The 20,123-nt window shown below is 34.9% G+C and overlaps 2 protein-coding genes across 16 annotated transcripts in view; one reads left to right on the top strand and one right to left on the bottom strand.

Moving 5' to 3' along the window:
- Cad87A (cadherin 87A) overlaps positions 1-20,123 on the bottom strand; it is a 58,588-nt gene that overhangs the window by 19,623 nt on the left and 18,842 nt on the right. For all 15 annotated transcript variants that reach the window (XM_073968180.1, XM_073968252.1, XM_073968244.1 and 12 more), the window contains 11 exons: positions 8,425-8,527; positions 8,001-8,350; positions 7,770-7,915; positions 7,591-7,705; positions 6,075-6,267; positions 4,994-6,009; positions 4,738-4,931; positions 4,340-4,654; positions 4,048-4,276; positions 3,759-3,980; positions 3,584-3,688 (listed from right to left, as the gene is read on the bottom strand). In XM_073968180.1, the coding sequence (XP_073824281.1) occupies positions 3,584-3,688; positions 3,759-3,980; positions 4,048-4,276; positions 4,340-4,654; positions 4,738-4,931; positions 4,994-6,009; positions 6,075-6,267; positions 7,591-7,705; positions 7,770-7,915; positions 8,001-8,350; positions 8,425-8,488 (2,949 nt within the window). In that variant the 5' untranslated portion in view covers positions 8,489-8,527. The remainder of the gene's footprint in view (positions 1-3,583; positions 3,689-3,758; positions 3,981-4,047; positions 4,277-4,339; positions 4,655-4,737; positions 4,932-4,993; positions 6,010-6,074; positions 6,268-7,590; positions 7,706-7,769; positions 7,916-8,000; positions 8,351-8,424; positions 8,528-20,123) is intronic.
- On the top strand, positions 2,597-3,790 carry LOC141394255 (uncharacterized). The gene is made up of 4 exons (XM_073968315.1): positions 2,597-2,722; positions 2,793-2,929; positions 3,172-3,381; positions 3,446-3,790. The coding sequence occupies exons 1-4, from the start codon at positions 2,603-2,605 to the stop codon at positions 3,561-3,563; spliced, it is 585 nt and encodes a 194-aa protein (XP_073824416.1). The 5' UTR covers positions 2,597-2,602; the 3' UTR covers positions 3,564-3,790.

Here is a 20,123-nt window from a genome sequence, read left to right as displayed (position 1 = left end):
GATCCTATTCAAGAAATGCCAATAGACGTAACAGCATACAGTAATTTTCATAGAACACAAAAGGCGTAACCCACATTATTTCAAAACTAAACAGCAGTACAAACAATGTATTCTTTGATTTTTGCAGCAATTATAATGCCAGAGGGAGGGCTTATTGAGTTAATGTATAATTACCACGGGGGCGGATTCGGTTAACCGGTTATTTGACCCGAAAGTCCAGGTTCAAAACCGGGTTAGACCCGGTTCTACTGAACCGATTACTACATAATGGGTAACGTATAGAAATACCTATCACATGGTGTAGTTATTTTAACAGTTTTGTCTCTTATTCGGCTTATTTATCCATATGTGGTATTTGACTCTAAGGTGACGATATCTCAATTATGGTAGCTTTTTTCAAAAATCACAAATGCCATTCTTTTAATTCTTAAAGCAATAACTTTGACTTTAGACGGTTTTTACTGGTCTTAGAGAAAAAATCCATAATTGAAATAATTGAAGATGATGACAGAAGCCCTATGCCCGGATTTAAATAAACATCTAAAACGCACATATGGAAAACAATATGTTAACCGGACAAAAGGAAGTGGTTATTCAGAAGACAATGCTCGTCTCGATATTGTTAATTTTTCCAAGAGAAACAACGAACGGAAATATTCAAAATTTGAGGCGTTGATACGAAAACGTGTATATTGTCAAAATATGGTCTTGTCAACCAACCCATGGTTTAATAGAGATCAACTGATTGTAGTAACCAATAGGTCCAGAGAAAAACGCAAATTTTCTGTATTGGTTTACTTATACAAAAAGACAGGAGATCATACAGTCACTGCGAGCATTGGCTTTTGATTCTAGCAGTATAATCTTTTTTAAAACTTATATCAAAGACGACTACCAGATACTACCATAGAGAAGTTCCGGAAATTTTGCGGCAGTGGATCCTCCCTAAAAGTTTCAACACCTGCAAGACTTAAAACGCTTAATTCCAAGTGATTGTCATTACTTTTATGACAACATTCCTTATGACAATTAAAAGTTACATTTAAACTGTTACAGATCACTTAATTTATATGAACTATATTCTGTCAATAAATTGACTTAAATACAGCAATAAGTATAATATTCCAGATTTAATATCGTCTAATACAATTGAAATTATAAGTAATTATAGTGATGGTTGGAATAAACAGTTCACCTAATTGTGGTCCATTGAAATATCAACGTCAAGACTGGGAATTGAACCCAACACCGTCAGATGGCTAGTTTAAAGTTCGCTTAACCGCGTAGGCCAATAAACCAGTCCTAATTTGTTTATAATTTTTCATTTATACTAGTTTCTTCAAATGTATACTCAATAAATTGTAGGTTACGTCTTTTAGTATTTCAGAAAAATACAATACCAAAAGACGTAACCCACACAGCTTCTAACATTCTGGAAAAAAAATTAATTTTTTTCAAAAAATATATTTCTTCTCTGTCTTAAAACACGATACTAAAATTTTTCGATATTTTATAACACCGTTTTCATATTATAACGTTTTTTGCTTCTCCTGTAAAGTTTTATTTTTGTGGGTTACGTCTTCCGGCATTTATGGTGACGATTTGCTGCCTCAATTACGATGGTAAAAGTTTTTTCAGGGGCAAGTCCATACTTCTTGAGCAAACAGCCCGAAGTGTGTAAGAACCCTCTATGGCACCATATGCAGTGGCTGTAGATCCACTTCCATAATGGTCAATGTCGATCCATTCCTTTTAGTATCTCCTCCGCAAAACTTTTGATCTTTAATCCTAATAAACAATTTTGTCGGTTCAAAGGCCCAACATTTTTAAAACCCCCTAAATACATACGTTTTTTGGAAAAGAATTGTGTCAATATACACAGGCTGAGGGTATATCTCTGTCGGCAAAGCCGACTGATACTTTTTTACTTGTTTCACTACAATTCTCCATGTGCTACCTCAGTCGACATGTCGCTCATTTACTCAAAGTTTATTTTATTGAAGGGTTTTTGTCATCTTTTCCTTCTCCATTTATTACCTTAGTATAAACTATGTGTGTGTTGCATTAAATGTTTAATTATAGGTGTAAGGTTTTAAACCATCTCTTTAAGTACAAATTTAAATGTAAGCAAGATACAAATTTTATAAAATAAATACCCAAAGAGTGCCGTAACTAAAAAAACGCGTTTTCTGATTTTGCAATTTCCATTTTTTACGACCTCTACTTTATCTTGAGTCAAATTCTCATGCTGATATCTCGAAAACTCATCGAGTTACAGCTCATTTACTACAAGTTTGGCATAAATCAACACAAACGTTAAGTTTATGAATCACTAAAGCACTTCAAATCATGCTTGATCTTGCACAGAAATTTTGCACTGATAACTGGCTAGCTGTTTGCAAAATATGGTCCAAGTGGTTATTCTCTTTTTTAGTGTAATAATCTTTTTAAATTGGGAAGTCATATTTCAATCGATAACTTTAAAGGCATTTTTTCTCGAAACTGGATTTTTTGAGATGTGTCACTCTTTGAGTAAATGAACGATGTGTACTTTGCAAGATTACTTTTTTTGAATTCATAACAAATTTTTGTTTTTAAAAACATGTCATTAATTTCGGATGTAGATTTTGGGAAATTACAAATTTTATCGTTAAATGTATTTATAATACTTTTTAAGGCCACAAGTCTAAATCCATATCGTTTGCAAAGAAATCTTGAAGAGGTAATTATACTAAACGCTTTCATTTTACCGCTAAAAGAGACTAAAAATTCAATAAAAAAATACATAATAGGTGGAATTCTATTTATCAAAACCCTGTGACTCATCATTTTTGTTGTGTCATCATGTCTTGGTATGGTTAATTTCTTTGCTGCATATATCAAAATTTGTGGCTGGTCATGTAACATTGGCAGCAAATATTATTGCAATGTAAGTACATATTTAAATATGATTTTATATAAGATTGCGTAGACGAAATACTCAAAAAATGTGGCTAGCATTTTTATGGCAGGTTTTTAATCATATACAATAGAATCCCAATAACCCATGATCTAAAAGACGGTCCATATTATAAGGATTATCGGAGATTTTGATTTACCACGTTTAGGGCCATGAAAACTTGCTGCTACATATTCTGATTTCATAAAGTAATTTATTTTATTATCCTTTAGGTTCCCGATATTAACAGAAGCCTTGCCGCATCTCTTAATACCACCCTTATTGGCTCAGGCCATAGACCACATACTTTTGAATGCAGTTGAAGTTCTTTTGGGTTATTTAACTTTGTATTACTATGCACCAACGGTCAATAGTAAAGTCAGCATATTGGTTATATTTCTAACAGCAATGACGATAAAAATTGTCATAGCTATTTGCATATTGTGGGTATTAAAATCTTTCATCTATAGAATGCAGATTATAACAAATTTAATTTCTTTATTTAAGAAATATCTATTCCGATTTCTATCAACATCTAAAGAAACCATCAGTACGTTATGAACACGAATCATTGGAATCACTCCCCGGTCATGAGTGCCTTATAAAAAGTACGAAATTAAATTGAAAACATTGTGCCATACATACCGGAGCAACTTCATTGACATCAATAATTTGTATTATCAATAGGCCCATGCCTTGTTGTACAGTAGGTGCAGTACTATCTGTGACCAAGACATTTATTCGTACAATCTGCAATGAAATATAAATTTATTTTTTTTATTATATGATTATGAATTGTAATTATGTAAGTGAAACTTACTGCAAATAAATTTCGATTAAGTTTTTTATTGACAACAACATTGCCGCTGCGAGTAATTGTAAAATATTCCTTGAATTGTTCACTGTTTTCAACTTCCTTGCCATCCTTGTTAACGGCTGTTAAATTAACACCAGCAAATTCCAAGGCATCGCGTGAGGAAACATCAGGATCAATGGCTAGCAGTGTATAGAAGGTGGTACCAACAGGAGTATCCTCACGAACCTACAAAAAATAATTATTAAGGCATGTTGTATTCAGTCACAAAAAGGTCAACCAATAAATGTGTTACCTCTGCATGTTGAGTGGCCGGTGTAAAATAAGGATCCTTGTCATTGCTATTCTTTATATTTACAGTCAATGTAGCAGTGCCCGATAGACTTGGTGTACCCTTATCCATGGCAATTACTTCAATTTCATATGTATTACGTTTATCATAGTCCAATTTTCGTGATACAAATACTTCACCGGTATTCTCGTCTATTCTAAAATCATCGAAACTTCCCTGTTGTATGCGATATCTGAGAGAGATAAATCAGTTTTTAAAATATATTTCTAAATGAAATCATCAATCTATATCTTACTTCAATTGGGCATTTACACCCGAATCCAAATCTTCTGCTTCTAATTTTTCCACACTTCGCCCGATTTCGGAATTTTCCTCTACCTCAGCTTCGTAGATATCGGACAAAAACCGTGGTTTGTGGTTGTTGACATCTCGCACCGTAACATTTACCATACAATTTGCAGTATAAAGACCATCATTGGCCTCAACAGCAAATACTAAATTATCATTGTTTAAGTGGGTAACATCAAGGGTTGCATTCGGACGGATGGTAATTTGGCCAGTTTCTTTATCAATGACAAATGTGTCCTTGATATGTTTATCACCAATAATGCTGAAAAGAAAACAAACAAAAATCCATAATTATACTTAAAAACAAAATTCAATTTTTGAGTTGGTTATGAAAAGGGCACTTACCTGTAGGTAATATCTGAAACGGTATCAGCATCTCGCGCCTTTACAAATAAGGGAGCATCAAAAACATGTGAACCCTCATCAACCGAAGCGCGATAATGTGGACTTTCACAAACGGGTGGTGAGTCGTTGGCATCTAAAACAGAAATACGCAAGGAAACTACGGTATTTTGTCCCCTTCCTTCATCATCGCGTGCCTTTAATAGAAAAAAACGCATGTCAACAAATTGTTAGTTAATTAACTCAGTTTCCCACTCACATTATAGGCCAAGAAATATGTGGTTTTTGTTTCATAATCCAAACAGGTATTAAGATTTTCCACACTATTTGGCATCAGCTCATTACTAACATCCCTGGCATCTGATGATGATGAAGCGGATGGTGTTGTTGGTGCTGGGGTATTGATTAATTTGTACTCAAAGGTGGCATCATTGTTTAGCTCCTCATCGCCTCGATAGCTCATTAAATAGTTTTGTTCCAATTGACGTTTGCGTCGCCGATTTCCGGTTGCAGGCTTCTTGTTATGACAATCGGCCAGAGAAATAACACCGGTTTTTTCATTAACATCAAATAGTTCCGCACCATTACCCGATAAGCTATAACGTATGCCGGCATCACCAAAATTACCCGAATCTAAATCCTTGGCGGTTATTGTGGTAATATATTGCCCCGGTAAGGCAGATTCCGATATGGATGCAGAATATGATTGCTCTTCAAACATGGGTTTATTGTCATTTACATCCAAAACAGAAACTGTTATGGTGGCTGTGGAACTTAGCTTGGGATTTGTATCGGTTTCTTCGGCAATCACTAGGACAATAAACTTTCTTTGATTTGGATTTTCATAATCCAGAGTGCCGTTCGAGACACGTATGTGCACTTGAGAAAACCCTGTTACAAATTTTGGTTCAACATCAAAGACATCGGAGACATCTTCCAAGCGTAGAGAAAATTTAGAATTAATGCCAACATCACGATCCGTTACATTCATATCCAATGCCAATGGGGTACCAATGGCTGTATTCTCTGGCAAGGATACTTCATATTCCTTGTTGTTGAAGGTGGGAGGAGAATCGTTAACATCTTTTATTGTAATTGTCACCGTTGTGGTACTGCTTTCCATGGGATCATTGCTGGGTACACCATTTACAACTTCTCGAGCCCGTACAGTAAGTTTCATTATACCCGAACCATCTGGCAAGGCTTCACGATCCAAAGGTTTGGCAGTGCGCAATTCACCGGTGTGTTCATCCAATAGGAAATAGTCCATGGGATCTAGAAAAAGATATAACAAGTTCAAAAAGACTTCCATATAATAAAAATATTTTTTGTGAACTTACTTGTCACCAAATCATAGACAATTTTCCTTGGTTCTCCTGTATCGCCGTCCCTGGCTTGAATTTTCAAAACCAAGGTGTTAATGGGACTGTCTTCGTCAATAACATTTGATTTATATTCTAAAAATACAGGTGGTTTGTCTTGAATATCCTTGACTCGTACCTCAAAATGGGTTTGGGTTTGATGGACTCCATCCTGGAAAAATGCATGAAGGTGAAGTATAAAGGAGGTACAATTTAAATGTTCAGGTAAATTATTTATTTTTTTTATTTATTTCATTAACTAGTAGTAAATACAAAGTTAATAAGAAGGCAGCATTGGTTACTAAGGCCATAAGCTATCAGGCAAATTATAAATGTTCCCATGTCTTTAATTGTGGGAGATTTCTCATTTTTAACCTATTACACTGTGCAACAAAATTCATTTTTTTTCAAAATGATGGGAAAAACCGGGTACATTGAAAGTAGATCTAAAAATATGAGACACGTATATCGGCGTTTTTAAAGTTTAAGTCGGAAAGTAACCAAAATAGGCGGGGCAAGTTCAGCCTATTTTTAAATTTTTCGAAATATTCGAGTTTAGATATCTTGGAATCCTTGCATTTCAGGTATATAGTGTCTTTGGCAACTTTACTTAGGAGGGTGTGGGAAATATTTTTGTTCAAAATTTTAACCCTCATGGTTCATCAAAGGGGTCTTTTTTGTCCTTTTTTCGAAAATCTTTCAAAAACTCCTTAAAAATGTGATCGTATCAAATCCAAATATTCTACAAAATTGTTCGCCATAAAATTTTACTATAGGTCTCAGAATAAACCAAATATGTAACTCTTGTCTAATCGCCAGGAATCACCTGATGACCTATGGTGAAATTTGACGAAGAATATTTTTGTCTCTGACGTCATCTCTCTAAAATTATGTTTTGTGGGATAATTTTGAATAAACTCAAATGAAGTTCGACTTTAAACCTAAAACGTGTTTATCATTTTTAGAGATTCCTGGCGATTAGACCAGATTTACAGATTTGGTGTATTCTGAGACCTATAGTAAAATTTTATGGCGAACAATTTTGTAGAATATTCGGATTTGATACGATCACATTTTTAATGAGTTTTTGAAAGATTTTCGAAAAAAGGACAAAAAAGAACCCTTTATTGAACCGCATGAGGGTTAAAATTTTTAACAAAAATATTTCCCACACCCTCCTTAGTAAAGTTGCCAAAGACACTATATACCTGAAATGCAAGGATTCCAAGATATCTAAACTCGAATATTTCGAAAAATTTAAAAATGGGCCGAACTTGCCCCGCCTATTTTGGTTACTTTCCGACGTAAACTTTAAAAACGCCGATACGCGTATCTCATATTTTTAGCTCTACTTTCATAATCTAATCGGGGTTTTCCATCATTTTGAAAAAAATTGAAATTTGTTGCACAGTGTAATTGGACAAGATAGTGAAAATGAGAATCTCTCGCAATTGAAAATTTATAATTGGGCTGTTTTAAATCCCCATTTACTTACCGTAGCTTCAATAATAAAATGGTAAATTGTACGTTGATTGTAGTTTAAAGCTTCTTTCAGGATTACATTAGCTGTAAGGGCGGTTGGTTCGCTTGTTACAACTTCCAATTGGAATCTAACAAATCATATAAAGGAAAACTTAAAATGTTAAAAAAACGAAAATCCAGTTTTAAACATACTTGTCACAGGCATCCGGCGATTGTGGTTGGGCAATACATTTTATATCCAAACTTTCTCCAACAATATCACGATCTTTGACCAAAATATTTCTAAATATTGTTGTGTCCACGGGAGTATCTTCGGAAACATCCACTCCATATGGTGTCTAGAAACGGTAGATTATATAAAATATATAAATAAAATAAGATAAAATAAATACTTTATACAGATTTTTTTGATTCAAAACTTACATTGACAAATTCTGGCGCATTATCATTTTCATCCGATATAATAAAGGTGACTGTATCCTGGACAATATTATCGAACTCGGATTCACCTTCATCGCTAACACGATCTCTTACAGTTATTAAAAATGTCAAACTATCCTTTTCCTCACGATCAAGAGGTTTTACTAAGGTGATATTTCCCGATATTGGATCTACTTCAAAATGTTCAGAGCCAATCGAACCAAATGTAATATTGCTACCCTCTGGATCGGAACCTTCCAGTTTATAGACTACAGTACCAACTGGAGTACTCTCCGATAGAATAATATTATTGTTTGCATGACGGAATACTGGAGGGTAATTTACCGTTTCGCCTTTTAAAAAGAACAGATAACATATTCAGATTTAATGCACATTTCCAAACTGATGGAATCCACTATATACTTACAGATGATCAAGACACTATTGGCTAAAAGCAATAGCAAATATATCAGAGTACGATTTTTGGGCATTTTGTTGTTATTGGAGTCGTCATTTACAGTTAATTAGGTCTGTAAAGCAAAAACATGAAAATTATTAATAAAAAATTATTTTATTCTTAATTCTATTTTAAAGGAAAATATTGATTGAGTCCAAAGGTCGAATAAAAACCACACAAAAATAAATACATATTACCAAAGTAAACAAACAAATTTTAACAAGTTTTCAAATTTAAATACTTAGATTATTATAGGTTTTGATTGGATTATCATCTACAAGTTTTTATATATGAAAAAATCCCCTTAAATCTGTTAATCCCTCACAACCTCTTGTGATTAATGAATGTCACGGTGTCATCCATTTACCGCAATGTAAGTCTTACAAACTGTCAGTGCCATTAACATTTCTAATTGCCTTTCTAACAGTAATTAAGTTTCATGCCCCATTTTTTCGAGAAATGTAGAACGACTTTGGATTTTTAATGTTTTTTGTGTGTTAATGACATATGCGAAAACTGCTGCTATATTCTTTCTTTTATGGATAGAAAATATCATTTGCTGCTATTTACGTTGTATTTAAAACTGTCATATTTTAAATGAAGTCAAGTGAAATTAGGTTGATCGTCTGATAATTCATTCAACCTAAATTTTGAATTTTTTATATATGTATGTAGATAGATTCATTAAAAGTTCTTTCTTTGTGAAGATTTTCGTAAAGGTCCTAGAAAAGGGTACTTCTTCAAAAAGGGATGCCTTTTGAGTGACGACGATAGCTAGAAAGAATATTTCAATGATAATACCACAAAATAGAAGAAGCCATTCTTAACGTAAATAGAAATAGGGAAAATCAGGAGAGAGGATATAATAATATATCCCTGCAATTGTTAAAGTTAAAGAATACGATTCAATTGTGGTACTTGAAGTGTTAAATGAAGCATAGGCGAAACGCCGACACCCAACGACTGGCAGGTTGCCATTATTAACCGCATATTCAGAAGGAGCGACAACCCACTATGCCAAAATTTAAACAAGTAGACTCAGCAGTGAAAATGAACAGCATTTTGAAGATGTACAATGCGATTTAAAACCAATTGGGGTACAAGACTTGTTTTTTACATTGGCAAAAAGTATTGAAATCAAAAAAGAAACATTCTGTTGTTTCATGCATCCGGAGAAGTATTTCCACGCATATTTTTTTGCAATCTAATTGCAATGGACACCAAGGTAATATCGAAAAAAAATAGTGGACTTTTTTAATCGGAAGAATAACATGGTCGCGGCGGTGCAGTATACAAAGTTCAACAAAAACTGCACCGTTGTTATGGTTACAACGTACTGAAGAATGTTCGCACTAGAAGTGGAGGTGGAGGACTAGCTATCATGTTGCACAAGTCTGTTCAATACTCTAGTATGTTTGGGGTAGCAGTCAGTAGTGCGTTTCTCTAACACATTTTTTTAATTACCGACAAAAATCGTTAAAATTAAAATGCTCATAAATTCGGTAAATAACGATATTTTTCGGTAAGTTAGCGACCAAGAGAAAGTAGTCATTCACAATTTTGCGTTTTAATTTTACCGACATTTGTCGTTAGCTCAAAAAATGAGTTAGAGAATCGCACTACAGGTGTGGAACTGCGGAGGTAGAGTTGCTTACCGTATACATCTCGCCTAATAAAATCCGTACTCCAGATTAAAAGCTAACATTAGCCAGCTTTTGGAAATTTATAACGGACTGGTCTTAGTGGACTTTAATAACTACCCCAAGAATCTTGGATTAAAAGTCGACAGTATGTTCACGTCTGCAACAAGCTGAGATTGAGGGACAAGGTCCTTAAGTCCCTAATCGTCAGCACTTGAGCCAAACAACCTTATTAAACGCATATAACGCAATAGGTAGGTCTGTGGTGCGCAAACATAAGTGCAACGCGATGGAACAGTATTCAAACCTACCAAAATGCCAACCTGGGAACTGCAACTGGGTACCTCCTCATGTCATTAGTGGATCATCGGCATGAGGAGTCGAAGATTCTTCCAGTACGGCAACTTAATAACATGCTCTCGCTGCAGTACTTTCTCGGGTGTTACCATGAGAGTCATCCAAATCACCATACGGTGGATAGGACCATGTGCGTGAAGATAAAAACGATTTCCAAAACCACCACCACAACCACATTTAGCCAAGACACATTCTCTCACGTATAACAGATATATGTATAACTAGCAAAATGCCCACTACTTCGTATGCGGAAAGGATATAAAAAAACAAATAAACAATATATAATATGGAAATGACAAACACTGAAAATTTGGTCGCACTATACCAATTTTAATAAATATTTATTTTTATCTTGGTACTGTACGTACCCCTTAAGTTCGATTTTCAAAAAGATCAGCCGTATCTCACCCTTACACATTAACAGCGAGATCAACGTTGCACACCAATACACACCCTAACTCCAAAAAATAAAAATTCCAGCCCTGTCCCTACACCCAAAAACAAATTGAGTACCATTAAGTAATTTTCGTATACTTATGGTACGTATTTCGACGACATATCTCAGCCATACACTGACATTAATACAAAATAATTACAGTAAATTCCATAATAATTACAGATCTGAAGATTCCAGCTGTATCCGTTCGTCCAATTCCAAATTGTACCAAACTTAGTATCAAGTCGAACTCTTCGTACCCATAAGTAAGATTTTCCAAAACTACCTCAATCCTTCACTTTAGTAGTAATCTTACTTCAAAATTTCAGGATTCAAACTCTATCCGTTAAACCAAATTAAAATTGTACTAAATTTAGAACAATTTATAACTTTCGTACCAATTTTCAAAACTTCCTCAACGCAACAGGGCTAATCATACTTTCAAATTGCAGGATTCCACCGCTATCCGTTCACCTACATGCAAATTGTACTAAATTTAGTACCATTTAGTGCTTTTCGTAACCATAAGTTTGCTTTTTCAAAACAATCTGAATCCTACTCTTCGACTGTAATCGTAATTCCAAATTTCAGGATGCCAGCTCTATTAATTCACCCGAATCCAAATTGTATCAAATTTAGTACCATTTCTTTCCCAAACAAAAATTTCAGGATTCCAGCTCTACCCGTTCACCCAAATCCATATTGTACCATATTTAGTTCCATTTAGTACTTCTTTTACCCATACGTACGACTTTTCAAAATTTCCTCAATACTACACTCCTACAGTAATCTTAATTCCTAATACCAACACTATCCGTTTACTAAAATTCAAATTGTACCAAATTTAGTGCTTTCTGTACCCATAAGTACGAATTTCCAAAACTACCTCAATTCTACTGTCCGGCAGTAATCTTAGTTTAAAGAAGGACAAAACAACAAAATTAAGTTAAAATGATACATGACTCTCCATTTAGCTATTATTTCCAGCAAAACATCTAGGTCCATCAACTTGGGCAAGCGTGGTATTGATGTTAAGCCTTCAACTCTAGCTACAGAATGAGAGCGATTTTATTGAAATTTCGATTTACTTAAGTGCTTAGGATGAGACGCGAATAGTATTAGTTGCACAAAATGGTACTAAGATCAAAGATGTAATTAGTAGTACTATTTACAAAATATGTACATGGTTGCATTTTTAGCTGTTAAATTCAAATATTTAAGCATATGTTTCGTAATATTAATTGAATTAGTGAAAACGTATACGTAAAGTAGTAAAATAAAATATGTACATAAGATAAATTTTAATAATAAAAGTTGATCCGCTTCAGTCTCCCCCTTCTGATGCTCCAATCGTCCCGATTAAGCATCAGAAACAATGAGTTGTTGAATCTGCTGCGGTAAACTGCATGATTTTTATGGGTTGTTGAATCGGGTATGTCCTCAATAGCACTGCAATAATGGTGTGTAGAGGAAGTCGTTGTTGCATTTCCAAACTATGTAACGGGCTGTCATCGAAATCTCCCCCTGGAGTAAAGCTGCGCAAGTCTTGTTGGTTCTCCAAACAAGCTGGTAAAACTCCTCATAATCTCCTTCTAGAGTAATTTTGCTCCACGAATTGTTGGTTCTCCAAACAACCTGGTAAAACTCGTCGGAAAAAGCTATGATATGTTAAGGTCATCGGTTGGCAGTCAACAGAATCTTGAATAACAACTGCGAATCTTCTGGCTGCTAAGGTTGTCCAAATACAGCGATAATCTCTTCAACAGTAAGTACACAGTTACAATTGTCACAAATTGCCTGGATAAACATCTTTCTGCTGGGATTCTAATATTCGCGTTATTGATGTTCTGCTTGTAAACACAATATGCACGACAAACACAGCAAGCGTTGATTTTCTCGGCTGAACGTTACGCACATTTTGAGCTGATGTGCGCGGACGTTGTTGTTCTTGCTTGATGTGCGTCGGTTCACCATTGTGCGTTTTCTTCTTGATGTTTTGTGTGTGGTTGTTGTAGTACATCATCACAATGTTGTTTTTCAACCCACATTTTCATACAGATGAATGTGCCTGTGTCGTCTTGGCTGCTTGCATTCATACTTGTACGTAAATGTGTGTTTTGATCAATGCCTTTGCTTGATCGAAGGAGTTGACGTTCTTGTTTACGCCAATCCACAAATTTGCTTGCGTAATCCGGATGATTGTCGATGGATGTTGTTCAAAACTGATACACAACAGAGACATCTCTATGTTTCTGGGATCGCCTAGTACAAAACGCATGGGATTACCATCATAACGCTTGTCTAGATAAGTTTTGTAAACTGTGCCAACTGATCTTCACCAGATACGTACGCTTCGCATTCAATGTTGTTGTTGTCCTCGGCTGTTTACGATAGATTGATCGTGTTACATGGCCCCACGTTGGGCGTCAATAAAGAAGAACAAAACAACGAAATTAATTTAAAATTGTACTTGACTCTCCATTTAGCTATTATTTCCAGCAAAACATCTAGGTCCATCAACTTGGGCAAGCGTGGTATTGATGTTAAGCCTTCAACTCTAGCTAAAGAATGAGAGCGATTTTATTGAAATTTCGATTTACTTAAGTGCTTAGGATGAGACGCGAATAGTATTAGTTGCACAAAATGGTACTAAGATCAAAGATGTAATTAGTAGTACTATTTACAAAATATGTACATGGTTGCATTTTTAGCTGTTAAATTCAAATATTTAAGCATATGTTTCGTAATATTAATTGAATTAGTGAAAACGTATACGTAAAGTAGTAAAATAAAATATGTACATAAGATAAATTTTAATAATAAAAGTTGATCCGCTTCAAGTTCCAAATTTCAGAATTCCAGCTCTATCCGTTCATCCAAATCCAAATTGTACCAAATGTAGTACCATTTAGTACTTTTCGTACCCAAAGGTACGAATTTCCAAAACTATCTCAATCCTACACCCCTACAGTAATCTTAATTCAAAACTTTAGGATTCCAGCTCTATCCGTTCACCCAAATCAAAATTTAGTACTGCTCGTAATCATAAATACGAACTTCCAAAACCATTTCCTTATTTCAACGCCATTTCCCAACCTTGATTCCCATACCAAATTTGAAGATTCTAGCTTTATCCATTAAAAATATGCAATTGGTACCAAATTTAGAAACTTTTAGTACTTTTCGTACACTTATAGGTCGAGTTTCTAAATACCCTTTGGTACATCTTCCTAACTCTCCATCAATGACCATTCGTTCAAAATTTCAGATTTCTAGCTCTTCGCGTTTGCCTAATACAATGGATTCCATATTTAGTACACTTTATCACTTTTCATACCTTTCTACGACGAATTTCCAAAAACCCCTTTACACAAAAACAAATTATACCAAATTCTGTACAATTCGATTTTCCAAAACAACCTTAATCCTTCACTTCAACAGTAACCATAATTCCAAATAACAGGATTCCAGCGCTATCCGTGCACTCAAATCCAAGTTGTACCATTTGGTACATTTCGTACCCATAAGTAGGAATTTCAAAAACTACTTCCATCTCAATCCAATACTCCAACAGCAGTCTGACCAAATTCCAGGATTCCAGCTCTATCCGTTCCCCCAAATCCAAATTGTACCACAGGTAGTACCACTTAGTACTTTTCGTACCCTTACTACCTCAGTCCTACACTCCAATAGTAATCCTTATTTCAAATTTCAGGACTCAAACACTATCCGTCACCCAAATCCAAATTCTACCTCTATAGCCTACCGCGAACGGGTTGCAAATTCTAACTCTTTCCGTTTACAAAAATTCATACTTTAAATTAAAATAAATAAAATTAAAATACTTAAAATTCAGGATTCCAGTTCTATCCGTTCACCCAAATCCAAATTGTAATAAATTTAGTACCATTTAGTACTTTTCGTGCACATAAATACGAATTTCCAACATTTCCCCAATCCTATGCTCCAACAGTAATCTCAATTTCAAATTTCAGGATTCCAGCTCAGTCCGTTCACTCGAATCCCTATTGTACCAAATTTAGTACGTTTCGAACACATAAGTACGAATTTCCAAAACCACCCTCATATCTCAGTCCTACAGTTCACAGTAATCTTAATACCAAATTTCAGGTTTCCAGCTACATACATACGTTCACCCAAATCCAAATTGTACCAAATTTAGTACCATTTAGTACTTTTTGTACCCATAAGTACGAATTTTCAAAACTACCTCAATTCTACACCCCACCAGTAATCTCAATTCCAAATTTCGAGATTCCAACTATATCCGTTCACCCAAATCCCCATTGTCCCAAATTTAGTACCATTTAGTACTTTTCATTCACATAAGTAAGAATTTCCAAAACTTCCCCAGTCCTACACTCCAACAGTAATATCAATTCCAAATTTCAGGAATCCAGCTCTATCCGTTCACCCAAATCCAAATTGTACTAAATTTAGTACCATTTAGTACTTTTCGTACACTCAAGTTTCCAAAAACCCTTTGGTGCATCTTTCTTACTCTTCATCAGTGATCCTCAGTCCAAATTTGAGGAATCAAGCTCTATCCGTTCACCCAAATCGAAACTGTACCAAATTTAGTGCTATTTAGTATTTTTCGTACCCTATGTACGAATTTCCAAAACTTCCACAATACTAAACTCCACCAGTAATCTCAGTTCCAAATTTAGAGATTCCAGCGCTATCCGTTCACCCAAATCCCCATTATACAAAATTTAGTTCCATTTAGTACTTTCCGTACACATAAGTACTAACCCAGCAAAATTTGACGGAAGGGGTTCTCTGCGATGACGTGATTTCATGTCATCTTTTGCATTGGTTCAAAGGAAGTCGTGAAAGATCCGATCTTTTCATTAGGATTTGAACCAATGCAAAGGTAGTCTTGAAAGATCCGATCTTTTCATCAGCATTTGTACCCATTCCATCGATCCAATAGAGATGATATTTGTGTTTTTATTTACACACCTGTTTATTTTCATTTTGGTATGTTCCAGTACTGCAAAAATCTACTAATTTTTACTATTTTTTCCGATAACATAAAGGAAAAATTGTTATCGTAGTAAAAATAAGTAGATTCTTGCAGTTTCTGGAACAGACCAAAGTTGTTAGAACTGTCGTCGTGATGTTGTCTCACATTTCCTGCATATCAAACAACTAAAACTTCTAAACAATTGGTATTATATGAAGACCCAACCATCAAGCTAAAAATAGAATCGGACTGCACACATTGCTATTTTAAAAGTTCCCTTGTCTGTTCTAAATCTGACATAGAATGAAATCAATCAAATCTCGCTTCTTGGAATTTGAAAAAAAGTCCGAAACGAAAAGGAACAAGAATCTGAAAATAAAGAAGAAACTACTTTTGGAAAGAAACAATTAAAAATAAATTAATTAAGCATAAATGGTATTTTCTATAAAAAGTCTCTCCTCCCCGTTCGTTACATTTTGTTCTTAGAGATCCCTAAAGCAAGCCGGGTTGTAGATCCCTACATATTTCCGTCACTAAACAAAAGAGTATAAATTACCAAAATGTTGTTATAAAATAACAAAATTATAAAATAAAAGTAATTTACGAAATAAAAATACTTAAAGGAGTGCATTTGGAGTCCATGTTGAAATCTGACCTGGTGATGGGAAGATAATTGAAAAAACCTTTTGTAAGATGAAAGAATATCAGTTGCGGAGAACGGAGGAAGTAATCTTTTGCGTTGCAGCGGTGGTGATTACATTGCAATTTTGGATGTAAACTTTTGAAAAACTAAACTTATAAATAATTTTTAGCTATTTCATGAATTCGTTTGAATTAATAAAGAGTTTTGTTTTTTTATGAAAACCATATTTCAATACAGCATTTCTATTTTCCAAACAAGACATGAAAATTTCATGCCAAGGGGTTGGTGAAAATGACATGCCAAAGCATTGGTTAAAATGACATGTCAAAGCATGGGTGAAAATGACGTGTCAAAGCATTGGTGAAAATGACATGTCAAATCATTGGTGGAAATGACATGCTAAAGCATTGGTGGAAATGACATGTCAACGCATTGTTTAAAATGACATGCTTAGGATCCAGAAAAGAACGTCATCTTTTGTGGTCCACGCTCATATAAAATTCATCGATGAAGATGCTAAAATGATGACATGCTAGATCACTTGCACCCATGATTGAATGTCATCTTTGGCATCGAACATTTTGCTGGGTAATTTCCAAAACCACCCTCATATCTCAATCCTACACTTCAACAGTAATATTAATTCCAAATTTCAGGTTTCCAGCTCTATCCGTTCATTCAAATCCAAATTGTACTAAATTTAGTGCTATTTAGTATTTTTCATACCCTATGTACGAATTTCCAAAACTTCCACAATACTAAACTCCACCAGTAATCTCAGTTCCAAATTTAGAGATTCCAGCGCTATCCGTTCACCCAAATCCCCATTATACAAAATTTAGTTCCATTTAGTACTTTCCGTACACATAAGTACTAATTTCCAAAACCACCCTCATATCTCAATCCTACACTTCAACAGTAATATTAATTCCAAATTTCAGGTTTCCAGCTCTATCCGTTCATTCAAATCCAAATTGTACTAAATTTAGTGCTATTTAGTATTTTTCATACCCTATGTACGAATTTCCAAAACTTCCACAATACTAAACTCCACCAGTAATCTCAGTTCCAAATTTAGAGATTCCAGCGCTATCCGTTCACCCAAATCCCCATTATACAAAATTTAGTTCCATTTAGTACTTTCCGTACACATAAGTACTAATTTCCAAAACCACCCTCATATCTCAATCCTACACTTCAACAGTAATATTAATTCCAAATTTCAGGTTTCCAGCTCTATCCGTTCATTCAAATCCAAATTGTACTAAATTTAGTACCATTTAGTACTTTCCGTACCCATAAGTACGAATTTTCAAAACTACCTCAATCCTACACCCCACCAGTAATCTCAATTCCAAATTTCGAGATTCCAGCTATTATCCGTTCACCCAAATCCCCATTGTATCAAATTTAGTACCATTTAGTACTTTTCATACACATAAGTACGAATTTCAAAAAGTTCTTCAATCCTACACTCCAACAGTAATCTCAATTCCAAATATCAGGATTCCAGCTCTATCCGTTCACCCAAATTCCTATTGTACCAAATTTAGTACTATTTAGTACTTTTCGTACACATAAGCACGAATTTCCAAAACTACCCTCATATCTCAATCCTACACTACAACAGTAACCTTAATTCCAAATTTCAGGTTTCCAGCTCTTTACGTTCACCCAAATCTAAATTGTACAAAATTTAGTACCATTTAGTACTTTTCGTACACATGATTGGTAATTTTGCAAACCATTTCCTTTTAGAAGCACCACTTCCCAACCTTGATTTCCATACCAAATTCCTATATTCCTGGGGCCTATTATTGATTTCATTAATTATTTAGCGATTTCTTCAAATTACAGATTTTGAAATTGAATAGTTATAACTGTACATCTCCATGTACGATAAAATTCTTAATTGCAAATAAATCGTGGTAATATGCACAATTTTATTGCACTTTCATTGATTTGCAAACATTTAGTTATTACCAAAAAGTGAGGTCCATACAGTTTTTAGTTGTTGTTATTTCTGGCCGATTTCTGAATTTATTCCCCTAATGTTGTCTTCAACAGCAACTCATTTGTTCAACAAACCCAACATCATTTATTGAAAGAATTTTTGTTTTAATTTTAAATTGAAAATCAAAATTTTTACAAATGCATCGTTTGTAATCATTTTTTCTAACTCGATTTTAACGAATGAAAATCTTTTGTGCGACACCTGTTATGTGGAAACTAAATCAGGATCGGTTTGTATTTTTCGCGTAATTGATGTTTATATCATAATCACCAACTGCGACATCTATTGCAATGGAAGATAACAAATGTCTTGTCTTTCTATTATTTAGTGGTTTACGATAAAATAAGTGCGCCTAGAAGTAAACTACAAAATTTGAAATTATGTGTGATCGTTTACGGTATCATGAAGTTATAAAACAAAACAACATTGTTCCACAACATCCCATACGGGACAAGGGAGACTTCTCTCATATCAATGAGTGCACCCCGATTCATATTTAGCTCAATGATATGGGACCTACTGTTTATCGCCGAGTCCGAACGGCGTGTCTTAAGACACCACTTGTGGAGAAGTTTTTCAAAGCAGAAATACTCAGGAAATGTCGCCAACATTACTGAGGGGTATTTTGCCACCGTTGAAAAATGTTTGATGTTGCTTGGCAGGGGAATCGAACCCCCGACCTTCTGTGTGCAAGGCGGGCGTGCATACCATTGCACCACGGTGGCACCCGTGGTTATAGCATTGTTAATTTGACACATGTCTTGCAGAGGGCCAACTAAGTGAATAAGTACGTAATAATAATGAAAAATAAGGATTTTTGTTGTTGTTATTTTTTGTGGTTCCAGGACGAATTTTCTAAAACCCGGCCTTATCTCGCACATTTGCATCAACAGTGACCCACTGGTAAAATTTCAAGCTCCTAGCTTTAGCCGTTTTGGCTGGGCGTTGATGATGAGTCAGTCAGTCAGTCAATCACTTAACACCAAGCTCATTTATATATATAGATAATAATTGTTCCACAAACATCCCATACGGGACAATGGAGACCTCTCTCATATCAATGAGTGCACCCCGATTCATATTGAGCTCAATGATATTATGGGACGTACTGTTTATCGCCGAGTCCGAACGGCGTGTCTTAAGACACCACTTGCACCACTTTTACACGGCTGAAATACTCAGGAAATTTCGCCAACATTACTGAGGGGTATTTTGCCACCGTTAAAAATTTCATGTTGACTGGCCGGGGAATCGAACCCACGACCTCCAGCGTGCAAGGCGGGTGTGCACACCATTGCACCACGAAGGAACCCATAACAGATATATAACAGTTGGTAAAAACGATCTTGACAAAATCGTTTTTGAAGAATATATGTTTTAGACAATTGCTCAGGATCTAGAAAAGATACGCAAACACGGAAAGTAGCGTTGGACAACTACATTTGTCCATAAGTGAAAACCCCTAAACATTCCATTGTAGCCAATTTAAGAAAAAACGGAAATTTTTGCAAAAATATATATTTTCAAGGATGTTTTGGCCCATTGCTCAGGACTCAAAAATAGTTCCCGTATACGGAAGGTACCTTTGG

Source organism: Musca autumnalis, unplaced genomic scaffold (genome assembly GCF_047663935.1).
Source record: "Musca autumnalis isolate F117 unplaced genomic scaffold, ASM4766393v1 scaffold_1, whole genome shotgun sequence".
Classification (NCBI taxonomy): domain Eukaryota; kingdom Metazoa; phylum Arthropoda; class Insecta; order Diptera; family Muscidae; genus Musca; species Musca autumnalis.
The sequence above is the reverse complement of the archived record's forward strand: the minus strand, read 5'-3'. Positions and strand labels throughout refer to the sequence as shown.

Coding starts and splice junctions, on each gene's coding strand:
- LOC141394255 (XM_073968315.1), top strand. CDS start 2,603: ATGTCATTAATTTCGGATGTAGATTTTGGGAAATTACAAATTTTATCG. Junction 2,723..2,792: donor TGCAAAGAAATCTTGAAGAG/GTAATTATACTA, acceptor AATACATAATAG/GTGGAATTCTATTTATCAAA. Junction 3,382..3,445: donor GTCATAGCTATTTGCATATT/GTGGGTATTAAA, acceptor TCTTTATTTAAG/AAATATCTATTCCGATTTCT.